This window comes from Phoenix dactylifera, chromosome 15, assembly GCF_009389715.1.
Source record: "Phoenix dactylifera cultivar Barhee BC4 chromosome 15, palm_55x_up_171113_PBpolish2nd_filt_p, whole genome shotgun sequence".
In the NCBI taxonomy this organism is placed as follows: domain Eukaryota; kingdom Viridiplantae; phylum Streptophyta; class Magnoliopsida; order Arecales; family Arecaceae; genus Phoenix; species Phoenix dactylifera.
The window spans coordinates 989,347-1,003,835 of NC_052406.1; the positions used below are offsets into that span (position 1 = coordinate 989,347).

At 44.2% G+C, this 14,489-nt stretch overlaps 1 protein-coding gene across 1 annotated transcript; it reads left to right on the forward strand.

Annotated features, from left to right (window-relative positions):
* The first annotated feature begins 723 nt into the window (after positions 1-723).
* LOC103707775 lies at positions 724-3,463 on the forward strand. Its single transcript, XM_008792410.4, has 3 exons — positions 724-1,576; positions 1,794-2,141; positions 2,257-3,463. Exons 1-3 carry the CDS (start codon positions 1,088-1,090, stop codon positions 2,869-2,871), a joined length of 1,452 nt encoding a protein of 483 aa, XP_008790632.1. The 5' UTR covers positions 724-1,087; the 3' UTR covers positions 2,872-3,463.
* The last annotated feature ends 11,026 nt before the right edge of the window (positions 3,464-14,489 follow it).

Here is a 14,489-nt window from a genome sequence, read left to right on the forward strand (position 1 = left end):
ATCTATACCATCTAATATTATTAAAAAATAAACAACTTAAAACTAAAATGACTGAAATATTTTATGAATAGATATGAAAAAGAAGTTCTGAGGGTATATAGACAAATAACAATTTACGAAAATAATCATAAAATTTTTTATATTTAGAAGAGTATATATTCAAAAAAATATTAAAATAAATTGAAATTTGGCTGGAATTTGCTGAGTGTTTATTATTCAGTTGAATTGGCATGTAAAAAAAATTAATTTTGATTGTTAATTTTTTTTAAAAAAAATTATGAGCCGGCCAAGTTGAAATATTCATCCGGCCGAATTGTTTCGGAACGCCAAACTCTACGGGTCAAAGCTTCACGCAAGCCTTCCCTTAACGGCGCCGTCAACAGCGCGCCGAACATATGGCGCTGCCCAGTCCCTTCGAACCACGTGGCAATTAGCTGCCTCCTCAACTCGATCCCAGTTACCGACACCACCCCTAATCTCAACGCCTAAGGAGCCTCATAACCTCGTCCGTTTAGCTACCGGCCGGTAGAGAGGGTAGGCGAGGTGAGGAATAGTTAAATCGTACCGAACGTAACGAATCCAATCTTTTATCTTCCATTAGAATATAGCCGCATTGAGGCGTTTGTCGTTTCACTTGTTGTGCTATTGGTCGCTACCATTTTATAACTATCACCCGACTTTAGTTTGATATTATAATATTATCGCCATCTCTCTCCCATAAACGGTTTTGTCTCCCAACTTTTTTTTACACTTTTACTTTTCTCTTTGCTCCCATCTTCCCCTTCCTCGCTAAACGCACACCGTAGCCACCGGGCAGTAGCCTCTCAGAGCCCATCTTTCTCTTCTCTCCTCTTCTCTCATTCTTCAGCTTCCCCAGTCCCCAACCCCTCAAAAGAAATAAAAAAAGTCACATTTTAGTCCCTCCCACCCCCCTAAAAAATTACATGAAAGTCCATTCTAGAAACATTCTGTCAGATCAGTCCATGAGCTTTTCTACTCTTCTCTCTTAAGGGGGTTCGTTCCCATTCTCTCTCCTCCCCTGTTTCGTTATTTCTCTGTTTTCTCTTCTGGTGAGAAGGCTTCGGAGATGGAGAGGAAGCAGGGGTTCTTCGCGGCGCTGAAGGAGGAGGTGGTGAGGGGGCTGTCGCCCGGGAGGTCCCGAACGAAGAGCCCGGCGAGGAGCCCGTCGCCGATGGCCGGGCTGCTTCTGCCACGGCGGCGGAGGAATGGGCACGGCCGCCACCATTCGCTGGCGAACCTCCCGGAGCAGCTGATCGCGAGATCCGGGAGCTTCCGGCCCGTTGGGGAGGCGCTGGCGCCGCTCGTAGAGGGGCCCGAGCCGGACGGCGCCGCGGACGACGGCGGGGAGTCACGGCGGGAGGGCCGCTGGGGCCAGTGGGTCCGTAGCCAGCTCTCCCGCGCCCCGTCCTTCTCCTCCGGCCGCGGCGCCTCCTCCTCCTACCTCCGCCGCTCCGACCTCCGCCTCCTCCTTGGCGTCATGGGCGCCCCCCTCGCCCCCATTCACGTCAGCTCGGCCGACCCTCTCCCCCACCTCAGCATCAAGGACACACCCATCGTGAGACTCTCCAATCTTCTCTATTTATACCTTTTTCCCCTCATTTTCTCCGCTACGGTTTCCCATTTTTGGGTAGAGTTCGAAACTTTATGAAAAAAATCACGTTTTGATGCATTCTATCCTCACATTGATGGTTTTTTCTCCATTCTCCGAGGTTAAACCCAAGATAGGTACTGTTTTTTCTTCTGTGGTTCACTCTCTGGCTTCGTCTCGGCAGGAGACCTCGTCGGCGCAGTACATACTGCAGCAGTACACGGCGGCGTCGGGAGGCCTCAAGCTCCAGAGCTCCATCCGGAACGCGTACGCCATGGGGAAGGTGCGAATGGTGGCGTCGGAGTTCGAGACAGCGACCAAGGTGATGAAGAACCGCGGCTCGTCGCAGGCCGTGGAGTCTGGCGGCTTCGTCCTCTGGCAGATGGCCCCCGACATGTGGTACGTCGAGCTCGCCGTCGGCGGCAGCAAGGTCCACGCCGGCTCCAACGGCAAGCTCGTGTGGCGCCACACCCCCTGGCTCGGCGCCCACGCCGCGAAGGGCCCCGTACGCCCCCTCCGCCGAGCTCTCCAGGTATCGAGTTCACCGTCGAACGAAGCTCCACATTGCCTTTTGACCATTAAATTCCTTGCCAAAGACGCGAGCTTTTCTATTGTTGGAAGCTAACTGAGCTAAGGTGTTTGCTTAGGGACTTGATCCGTTGACTACGGCGAGCATGTTTGCCAATGCCCGGTGCATTGGAGAGAAGAAGGTCAATGGGGAGGATTGCTTCATTCTGAAGCTCTGTGCTGATCCGCAGACACTGAAAGCTAGAAGCGAAGGCCCGGCAGAGATCATAAGGCATGTCCTCTTTGGCTACTTCAGCCAGCGAACCGGGCTGCTCGTCCGCATGGAGGACTCGCACCTCACCCGAATCCAATCCAACGCCGGCGGCGACGCTGTGTACTGGGAGACCACCATCAACTCCTTCCTCGACGATTACCATCCAGTCGAAGGCATAATGATAGCCCATTCGGGTCGCTCGGTGGTCACCCTGTTCCGGTTCGGCGAAATGGCCATGAGCCACACCAAGACAAGGATGGAGGAGGCTTGGACGATCGAGGAAGTCGCCTTCAATGTCCCTGGCCTCTCCATGGATTGCTTCATTCCTCCAGCCGATATAAAGTGCGGCTCCATCAGCGAAACCTGCGAGCTGCCTGCAGGCGAGAGGGCGAAGACCAGCATGGTCCACCGGGCGAGGGTGGCGGCTGTGGAGAAGCCGCAGGATGCCGGAGAGAAGATCATTTGGAGGGTCGAAGTCTAGTTTTTAGGAGAAGTGAATTCAATTGTTCATAGTGGTAGGCCTTACTCTGATTAAAACTGACCCCCACCATAAATGTAGGTTTGTAGACACTGATTGGAGGTAGCTTGCAGTTTTTGCTAATGGGATTGTCCTCTGTAAATAGGAGCATAATTGTTCACAGGTCTTACTTCTCACACGGGGCCTGGGTGAATCTTTATACTCTGAATGCAGAATTCTTGGTAGATGGGTTGGTTAGAAGAATCACTACTATGGGGAGTGATTTCTTCCTTCCATGCCCAGAGAATCTTGTTTGTGCTGGTGATTTGGAACTAAAACTAATTCTCCTTACGGGTGGCGACAGCAACTCCACTGACCGGCAGGCCGGCAGCCGGCGTGTTGCAGCTCAGATGGCCTTTGAAATTAAGTCTTAATGTGTGTTTGCTTGTTCTTCGTTATTACAATTTTTCTTAATGTTGCAAGAGAAGCTAGTTTTGGAAGCGGTAGGTACTCACTCTTCCTTGAGTTTTTGGGGTTGTAAGACTTATTGGGAGTGAGTTGATGTAAAACAAACTTCAAATGCTTGCATATATCTCTTTGGCTCTCTTTACAGTCTTAGTTGAACTACATATTTCAAACTTTCTTCCTCTTGGATGCTGAGATCATCTTTATCCTAGTGCTCTTCTTTTTTCTTTGTTGCATGAGAGCATCCTAGGGTTGCTTACTGGGAAAAGGGTCCACAGCTCATCCTCAGGTGGGGGAGGGGGGTGTATTGGGGGCGGTGGTCATCTGACCAAGCATTGTTTACCTTTATTGACCAGGGGGCCCAAGGTTCTGCATTGCCTTGGGGCAGGTGAAGGGAAAGAATCATTACACCAAGGTCATGGGGTGTGAAGGCCTCCATATGGATTCTCACATCTCATTCATTGCCTGGGTCTTTCTTTGTGTGAATGTGACATTTTCACTCAGCTTTTACAGTCATTGTTAAGTTGTAGGTCCACTTGTATGTAACACTGGGAAGCTTCCACATCATGATGCCTCCCTAAGTCAATTCCATGGATGACTATACAATGCCTATAAGTGGGGATAATATATTTTTATTTGACAGGAAATGTGACCTTGGGGAAACAAGGAGCTATTAATGAAAGAAAGAAGCAACATGGCTTTGTATTCCCTTTTGCAAAAGCTTCAAACAATCCTGAAGAAGGATGGTGGTCTCAGAGGGTGTCCTCTCCTCTTTTCTCTAGTGGCTGCATAGTTGGAATCTTGGGTCTGACTCCAAAGCCAAGTAAATCATGGGCACTGGCTTCTTGTCGTAGCTAGTCTAGCATATCCAAGTGAACTTTGCCTATGAAAAGCTGATCTAACTCCACCGGCTTCTATAATTGTTTTTTGTATGCTTTTTCTTTTTGTAATATGGATAGATCATATAACTCTAGTATGAGTATATCCACATAAGTCAGAAGATAAAATAATACGGAAACGAAAAAGGATAGTTTCAAGTCTATCCTACAAACAATCACCAGAATATTGAGCTACATAGGAGGCGACCTAGTCAGCTGCCCTGTTCGCTTCTCCATACACATGGTTGACTTAGAAGGCGGCACAACCCATCACTATCTTACAGATGTACTACAACAACAGATGCTCGCCTTCTGCTCCCACTGAGTTCTGAATCCAGCCAACCACCATCGCCGAGTCTCTCTCTAGTTGGATGCTATCAACTCTCAATATACTCTTTGCATAGGTGATACCCTCTCACGTAGCTCTCAGCTTTGCTCCAGGAACCAAGACATCATAGATGTGCTTGCCCTAGCTGCCACAATCTAGAGTCAGAATCCTGATCACGAATCCCACTTTGACCCTATGTTAGCTGTCAAACATACTCCCATCGAAGTTGACTTTGAGAAAGCTCGAGGGTGGCGACTCCTAAGAGACGAGGATTGTCCGAATCTCTGTAGGAGTCGAAAGGAAGTCCTAGATATCCCTTCCTAGCCTAGGTTCACCGGTAGAGAAAGGCTGGAGAATCTCGGCTGCATGAAGTAAGGCCTTGTCGACCACTTGACCAGGATGGTGCCTTCTATTCTTGGACATCCGGGCATTCCTATCAAGCCAAATACGATAGGCGACATAGGCTTTCCTGACATGTAGACGGACCATAGCTGGCCTCCTCATAGTTCCCTTCAAGAAGGCCAAGAAAGCTTCAGTCGGTGTCGTCTGTTGTAGAAATGTCAGGTTGGTCCCAGAACACCTCCACACCGGAGCCGCCCTCGGGTAGTGGAACAACACATGAGCGACATACTCCTCCGACGAACAGTCCATGTAGGAAAGAGAGAGCCTCAGTCCACTACCGAATGAAACACCTCTGATCGAAAGACAACCCCATGCCACTTTCCAGATGAAGAGAGCAATAGAGGGTGAACACGAAGCTTCCAGATCCAACCTCCATCAATCAACCTAGTAGGCTCAGCTCTGTAAAGATCACAAAGGTCACCGGCTCTAACCGTCGATCTGGTAGTCATCCTCTATATCCTCCTATCCGGGATCCCTTGCCTAGGGATTGGTATAGCTAGAATTTTTTCTGCCAACTGATCTCCGAAGGAGCACCGAATAGCATCAACATGCCACCTCCTCTCATCTGGTAGAAGCAGATCGCAAATCTTGAAACCTTCCACATACTCTGGGTTAACAGTAGAAGACCAGAGCCTTAGCAGCAAGTCAAAGACCCAGATGTCATATATCACATCAACCGCCCGCCCATCTCCTCAGGGGGCAATCCCCCGCACTGATCCTCCACAGCTTGTAAGTGGGCAATTGAGTCCTCTACTTCCTCTAATTTTTTAAAATATTTTCCACCTCCTCTCTATTCCATCTCGGGAACTTGCACTTGGTTAACTCCAGCTTGTGGGTGACTCGGTAAATAGCATCCCCCCCGCACTGCTGATCTCCACGCACCACAAACAATATCCCAGGATTACGAATAAGAAAGCCAAATTTTCTCAAAGCAAATGGGACTTCGATACAGAATAGCTTGATTAGTGCTAACTAGGATCGGGCAATGATCAAAAGCAGTACGGGGCAAGTGGCTCACGTGATAATCTGAGTAGCGTTGGATCCAACCGGCCGTGGCAAATACCCGGTCAATCCTTTACAAGACTCTCACTCTGCCCGTGCAATTATTGCACCATGTAAATATGGATCCCGTGAAGCCGAGGTCGACGAGGCTGTTGGAAGATATGAAGTCTTGAAACTCCCTCACCTCCAACTTACTAGAGAAGGCCTTGCCCTCCTCTTCTTCTGAGGCCCATCAATATAGTTGAAATCCCCTACTACAATAGTAGGAACCCCCTATCGAATCAAGCTGGCCACCTCCTCCCACAAGGTACGCCATTCCTCGTAGTCCATGCTGGCATACACCGCAGACAATTTTCATGGTTCCCTATCGCATTCAGACCATAACAACTTGTTGGCTACAATTGTGAAACACATCAATAATGGGACAATCCAACCTTTACACCACTATAATGCCCCTAGATAAACTCCTGGATTCCACTACATAAAAATCCCACGAGGGGAGAAACGCCACCTAGCTCACTGTAGACTCCCCCCAGAAAAGTGCGTCTCAACTAAAACACACAAATTCGGGTCATACAATTGCATAAGACGTCTGAAGGAGCTAGCAAAGGATGGCTTCCTAGCTCTTCTACAATTCCATAGTAAGAACTTTATCACAAACTAGTAGAAGATTTGGATGGACAAGCGCCACCCCCTTCAGTACATGGCTTCTCAGCACTAATGGCTCTAATCCCCGTCCATTGAAATTGACTTAGTAGGGCCCCGATCAAGGCTAATTTAGCCCTTCGGACTACCTCTTCATGCCCATCATCCTCTGTTAGGCGACCGGCCCCTCGATCCTTTTCCCTCTTAGCACCACCTCCTCGCTTCGCCTGACCCATCCACCTAGGAATGACTTCCTCGCCGATGACCATCACCGGGTTGTAGTCCACTACCCTCGCTAGTGTAGGTACGGTGACCGTGACCTCCTCCGCATTCGATCAAGGGTCGTCACCCCTTCATCCCTCCTAGGTGGCCGCCGGCTTGCCATCAAGGGCGTGGTGGCTCCTAGTTTTCGCCGTCGGAGGTTGAGATGGAGAAGACGATTGACGTTGGTGAAGAACATCGCTCCCCTCCATTGCACTCAGTGCCACCTTCCGAGCCGGCACATGGGTCGGGCCCAAATCAGCCCCCTCCGCAAGGGCAGTCACCTAAGGAGAGACTAGGCCTCTAGCCCGCTTGAGCTGGCCCAAGCCTGAGCCCACCTCAACCATAATAACATCCGGGGCGCTTGGCCGTTTAGCCCGATCCAGTTGCATGTCTCCACTAAGCCGACCTGCTTCCTCTTGCAAGTCAGAGCCCAGCTTCAATCCAAAACTGTGTTGACTCAGCTCACCACCCAGCATGCAAGATTCATCGTTGGGGCGTTCTTTCATCAGAGATCTTTGCCGCGCCACCTTGGATGGCTTCTGCCACCCATCTGAATCCGGTGGAGACCTCGATAAACTCAATCAATTTTGGGGGGAACTGGTGAGGCAAAGGAAAAGCAGCACTCCTTATCCTTGTGCCCAATCCTTCCACAATAGTAGTAGAATGCCGGAATGTTCTCGTACACGAAGGATTGCCAAAAGATCCTAAATCGTCCCCATATGAGGATACCTGACTTGAGCGATTTTAGGGCATCAATCTTGATGTTTATCCTAGCACACCCCAACTTCTTCAACTGTCCGGTGAAGCTGTCAAGCGCCAGTAGGTGGCAGGTCGGAGCTGCGATATCCCAGATCATCTTCTTCCCCCAATACTCCAAGGGCAAGCATGAAAATCGCATCCACACAATAGTCGTCTTGACGACATACTTACCCGGGACAAAATTGTGTACTCAGGGTTCCATGGCTAATAGTTGGCCTGCCACCAGCGATGGGCCGCTAGCCAAAGCAGCATCATGTTCTGCCTCCATCTTGAAATAGAACAAACTAAGCTCCTCTTCCATGGGGCAGGACTCCACATCATATTCAAGCTTCCCTCACCTTAAAATCATGAGCAGCCCAATCGGCCGGCATCCTCCGACCAAGACTCTGAGCAATCAATGCTATGGACTCCCAGGCCTGCCTCGAAGCCTTCACCCTCTCCACCGGCAACTTCAAAACCCTAGTGAAGTAGCATTGGAGGTTATCCAACTAATCCTCGGAGACCCTATGATTAGTCCACATTGCTTGCCAGCCACATTGCTAGTTAACGACCTATTTGAGAAGTGCTACAAGACGTGAGCCTGATCTCCTCCTGATGGTTGTGATCTCTATCTGGTTTGTGAGACTAAGTTTGTTCCACATGCATCGGCCTTCTAAGTTGCCTAATCCATTTAGTAGCCTAGGAACAATGAGTTTTATCTAATTGCTAGCTTCTCTTTAATTCCTCCAAGCAGTAGTTTTGTTTTATTACAATCACTTCTTTTTCTCAGCCTTCACCAGGCAGACAACTCAGATTTGGGTTATTAGCAAGAATCATTCCTTACAATTGCACCCCAAGAATCAAGAAGAATTAAGATGACTGAGGAATCTTGGATAGTGTGCAATAACTCAAAATATTTCTTATCGTCAAGAATTATGCAGCCTATGAATCAAGGAGAATCAAGATAACTAAGGAATCTTGCATATTATGCAACAATTCAAAAATATTTTTTATCAGCAAGAATCACGTTGCTCAAGAATTATGGAGAATCGAGATTCTTGCATATTGTGCAATTATTCAAAAATATTCCTTAATCTAGAAAAGCATACTTTATTTGTAAATTGTTCTTTATTTGTACTCTTGTGTACTATAAATTTATAAGGAATGGATGAATTATATGTGGCCTTTTACCTCAAACATTTTACCTTAATAACTCCTTTAGCTTTAATTTCCACATGGGTGCATGAAACCAATGCCAGAATCAATAGGAGTTTTGGTTATGCTTACATTAATATCCCTTGACCAAAGATAAGAACTTGCCATGATCCAGCGGAGGACCGCACTAGAACTAAACCAACCCATTCTTTTTGATAAGCTCGTGGCTGGAATGGACCCAATTTGGTGTCATCCTCGACTCGGGCTTAGGACTAGCAAAATCTGACTTGGCCTGAGCTAACCTGAATCGTTTATATATCATCAGTTCTTAACCGGACTGCACTCGCATGCCTATGGCTTTAAACATTTGTCTAGCTGATGGTACATATACACAATGATGTGATTCAACTAAATTGTGGAAAGTTTGGGTGATGGAATGTAGCACAATGGGCTTGTGAACATTTGAGAGCTCCACTGCTTTCTCCCACAAAAGATGAGGTTTCTTTAAAAATGTTCTCTTTCAAGTTGTTTCTCTCAGTTACAACATATCCTTGGTAGTTAAGCTATCTCCCATTATTCATACTTTTCACATAGAGAACAGCCCTTGGTTCACTTGATCAAAACATTCTCTTGGTTTCTTTAACTTTGAGAAACCAAGCATGTGAATAGAACATATATACACCAATCCATAAGTAGATTAAGACCTACCGTTTAGGACTTTAAGCCTTTATACTTTAGCCTTTAAGTAGCTTCCTCATGTAGCCTACCATTAGTAGAAGTTTTTGGATGATACAGTTGAAATCATAGTTCAAGCATCCAGAGAGCACCGACAACTCATATGACTTCCCTAAATGAATCTGACATCGATATAGTTATGTAAGCAAAGACAACAAGTTTGAACCAATCTATTTGGGATTGGCATTAAGACAGATCTATGCTTGACCACATAGGGGGTTTTCTGTGGTCAGCGCTGTGAAGCCACAATCATACTCTGGCACTTTGTCCACTCTCGATGCAGCTCTTAGGATTCCTTTACGGTGATTTCTCCTATCTGGATTTGTCATGATTTGAACCACAATATCCCAATCTGGGTGACTATCACAACCTAGGATCTCACCTAAAATGGCTAAGTAGAAGATATTTTTTAAATTTCTTAGTCATGTATAAGTACCCAGGATCTCCTCAGCGAATAACCGATGTGGGACTAAATACACGCCAGCACGGATCCTCACATACTCTCCCTGTTCAAGCCCAGACGTCCTCGTCAGGCTAAAAGTTCAAATTCATTCAAATTTAATCACAAACACCATGATCGGCTGATGATCAGCCTTTAGAACCCGTGCTGCAGTGTTCCTTAGTCTACATAGGCTATGGGCCGACTTCGTTCTGATATCATTTGTCACAACCTAGGACCTCACCCAAAATGGCTAGTCGACAGATATTTTTTTAAATTTCTTAGTTTTATATAAGTACCCAAGATCTCCTTAGCGAATAACCGATAAACATACACCTGCATGGGTCCTCACAGTGATAACATCTTGTCGTTGGCTTTGTCGAAGCAAACTCAATCCTTACAACAACATTGCTCTTGAAGGTGCATTCAAATCCTATTAACAGCCAACTATCTCGAAAGTTACATTGAATTCTAATGATGCCAAAATCATGCCTGACTATGGAGGTCTAGAGGCCACCAATTAATCTACGGAGAGATACTGATCTGTACACAAAAAAAGAGAGGCTCGAAGGATTGGCTTCAGTCGGACCCTCCGATGTCTAAGTCAAAAAAAGGCTATGGAATAATAGTAGAAAATAAAAATATAAAAGAAAAAATTAGTGCAAAATATTGCCTACTTCTAGTCGGCCTCCTTTGATCAGCCTTCATCTCCGTCTTTTTACCACGGCCTTCTCACTCGGTCTTTTTACCTTAGCCATTGCAAGTCGGCTTTCTCACTTTGGTCTTGACCTTCAACTTGGTGTCGGACTTCACCTCGGCCTTGGCCTTCTCTCCTCGGCCATGATTTCTCACCTCGGTGTCGACCTTTATGTCGGCTTTGGCCTTCTCTTCTAGGCCACGGTTTCTCACCTTAGTTTCGGCCTCGGACTTCACCTAGGCTTCGACAACTCACAAATCTGCTGACCTACTAAAAAAGAAAAGCAAAATAATGGATAAGAGCTTGAGAGCCTCTTACCACTAGAGCTTTGAGCTATGAGTGCCTCTAACTATGAGAGCTCCTCCCTTAGCCCTCTTTATATAGATGTGGGAGCAAGATTTCGTTGCAATTGGAGGTGGAAATCAAGGGATGAGTTCTAACCATCCTTCCGTTTCTAGATCCTCTTAATTGCAGAGTTGTAACCACCTAAAATTCAAATCTCTTCAAAATTGCTTACCATGTGTCCATCCACAATAGGAAAACGGTTCTGTGCCATATCAAATCCGTTCCTAATCTATATGGTGAAAACAAAATATCCAAAATGATCTATACAATAATGTTTGCTCTTTAGTTCTAATTGCACACCAAATTCACATTTGCATTGAAGTAAAAGAATTCATATAGATTAGATTCTAGTCAACTAACATAAGAACATTGTGATTTTGAAAAATATATGATAACAATCATCGCGATTTCCATTTTCTCTTCAACGACCAGCATATCAACTGCAATAAAAACGCCATGAATTTGTTGCTTTTAGGAAATGTACAATCTTTTGAAATTAGGTCTCAAAAATAGTACTTCACCTGCATGCAAAATTTGCTTACAGCTTAAAATTTCAAAATATAAACACGGTATGACATTACTTCTGTTGCAGAGACCTTTTCTTAATTTTATTCCTCATTAGAAACCTTTAGCCATTGTTCAAAGAACCCTTTTTTGCAGCTTTATAATATAACTTGTACTTGACCAAATCCCTGCCCAAACATGTCATATGGTTCTGCACATGAAATAGTCATCTACATGAACCTATTGTGCTCTTCCCACTCTAAATTCTACAAGAGAGACTGCAAGTAATGATGATTATTTATCAAGAAGTAGTGCACAAAGTAAATGTGAGAAATTTGTATTGAAAATATAATTTGAATTGCTTATACTGTTCATAGCATTGATGTACTTTATATACAAATTGAATTCCTAGATATAGTAGAATACAACAATAAAATCTCATGATTATGAAAACAATACTAGGGACCAGATCTAATATAATACAGTAGCAAAATCTTATGATTTGATAGAAATACTAAATTTGAATATAACAATCAGATCTCATGATTTTTGGATATTGATCTGAGCTAATATACCAAGATTGTGAATGCAATATATAGCAGCTGTGATATCCAATATCGTATATATTATAATAGGCAAGATTGTGCATGATTAAAGCTATAATAAAATACACTAGGAAAATATCGCAACAGATTTGCATTAGAACGAAAAAATGATAAAAGAGATGGATTACATTCATGCCATTTTCGGATAGAACTTGATAACTAAAATTAGTAAGAAGTTGGACAAAGACATCTATCATTATCTTGTGTGCAGGCTCAAACGGTGCTAGAGTGTCCTCCTAAATATTATTTTTAACAGTCCAACTCAAGTAATTATTTTGGAAAATCAAGCATTAATAATGTCAGGTGCAAAAATGAATATTGAAAGAGATTAAGCACAGTTGCAGAGCAAGTACAATGTGTATCATGACTATGATCATAACCATAATCATCCAATCATACTCCTATGATATATAGTTGCCTTTATGAATCCTTATAAGCATGCGTTTTCAGGGCTTCCCCTGATGTTATTTGTATAGAAGGGAAAATCTTTGTGAAAATCAAATTTTGATCCATATCATAATTCGACATTGTTTTTCCGACTGGCTAATGATTTATAACATAATCAAATTATAAAATCCAAGCTTAAGAAATATAAGTATCACCAGGAGCGGCCCAATGTATTTGGGGGCCTAAGGCCATTTTGTCTTTGAGGCCTTTTCTACAGTGGGCCGGCCTAAGGCGAATTCACAAGGGGCCTTTTTTTTCATTTTATCTTTGAGGCATTTTCTACGGTGGGCCTTCTTTGGGCTGGGGCCTTAGGCGACCGCCTCAGTTGCCTAAGGGTTGAGCCGCCCCTGAGTATCACTGTTAGCATTATATGTCGAGATTGCATGATTACTCTCACACAGGATTTACCCAAAGAAGATGCCCAAGAGATAGAAAACAAGAATTGAACAATTTCATGATCATTTACTTCAGTATCAGAAGAAGTTAAAACTCAGCTAATCATGCAGGAGGTTCAAAAAAAAAAAAAGAAGGGAAAAAATGAATAAAAAATGGGAATCAGTCTGAAGACACTTATGATTGAATACTGGCATCTCTTAGTCTCAAACATCATAATGTGATGTGGAAATGTTTCTCATGATGCGAGCACAACCCCAACAGAAGCAGAAACACAATAATGTCTTCAAGTAGTACCATGCAAACAACTCCTTCCAGTTTCAGACCATGTTCTTCTTTCATTGTTATCAGGCATTATCCATCATTGGTCTTTCAGGATCTAGATTATGATTAGGAGACAGGACTGCCTCATAGACAACATAAATGTCATCAATGATAATATCAAAAATCATAATTCTAGTTCTTCAACCGACAGGTTCCTTGGAGTAACATGAGCGGTACACATTGGTTGAGGATATATGAACAATTGAAGTCACTCTCATTATAATAATACCAGTACCCATTGATTACAACTGATGATGGATTAGTTGTGCTTGTTGCTGATTTCATCCTTCTTCCATCATCATGTTGGCATTTATGATGACTGTATTTAATACGATTTAGGCCAGGTAAACAAATGAGTGAAGTATTTGCAAGTAAACTTCCACATCTATTTCTTAGTGTATGGGTGTGGAAAAACAAGTCACTCAGGCCATCTAAAAAAAATCATTACCTAGGGTCAAAAGTGCTAACAGCGAAGCTTGCAGCTCAGAAAGGGGAGAAATAAGAGTAACTTTCCTATCTTGTTGTTATTCCTAAAGTTTAGTGCTGAATTCTTTAATATGAATATCTAAGGTAGCACTATCTGACACCAAATATGGAATAGTGAAAGGGGAAGCTAAAGCTCTTTTTTTTTCAGTGAGATAAGAGAACACAAAGCTTAAGCAGTAATTAGGCACAATATACTCATTTAGTAAATGTGATGTTCTAAGATAGCAGTTCATCGCACGCAAATAATGCTTCAGCTGAAAAGGTAACTTTGAGTCCTAGACACTCTAGAGTACAGTATTCTGCCTAGACTGCAATATTTGTACTTCGTTATCTGCATAGGTTTCAATCATCTATGGTAGAATGGCATTTTACCCTTCTCCAAACGAGGGGGGAAAACTAGATGGTATAAATTCCACAGCTTTATGAGGAATACTCAAATGACTTGCAAAATACTGCTCCCTTGAGGCAACCAAGCAATTGCAGAACCTAGTAACATATTGTTGCAAGAGTGAGGCTGGATTCCGACCAGGAGGCGTAAACTAAACCTCGATATTTTTGTGGCAGCACCAGATTTACTGCAACGTGATCTAGGTAGATACATCATTCAAGGGTGGAGAACAATACTGCCCTGATTCCGTTCTGCTGTTGGCTAATCCACAGCTAGAGGGAACTCCATTTCTTTTCTTTCAGTTGAAGGAAATGAAAATGTAATCATTACAATTTCTTTTCAAGCATAACCATTCCTCTTCATCGATGTCCACCGATTGTGCAGGAATACCAACCTATTCTT

What these genes read in the sequence shown, in the direction of transcription:
- LOC103707775 (XM_008792410.4), top strand. Translation starts at nt 1,088, where the DNA reads ATGGAGAGGAAGCAGGGGTTCTTCGCGGCGCTGAAGGAGGAGGTGGTG. An exon ending in GCATCAAGGACACACCCATC is followed by an intron (nt 1,577 to 1,793) that starts GTGAGACTCTCC and finishes TCGTCTCGGCAG; the next exon opens with GAGACCTCGTCGGCGCAGTA. An exon ending in CCCTCCGCCGAGCTCTCCAG is followed by an intron (nt 2,142 to 2,256) that starts GTATCGAGTTCA and finishes GTGTTTGCTTAG; the next exon opens with GGACTTGATCCGTTGACTAC.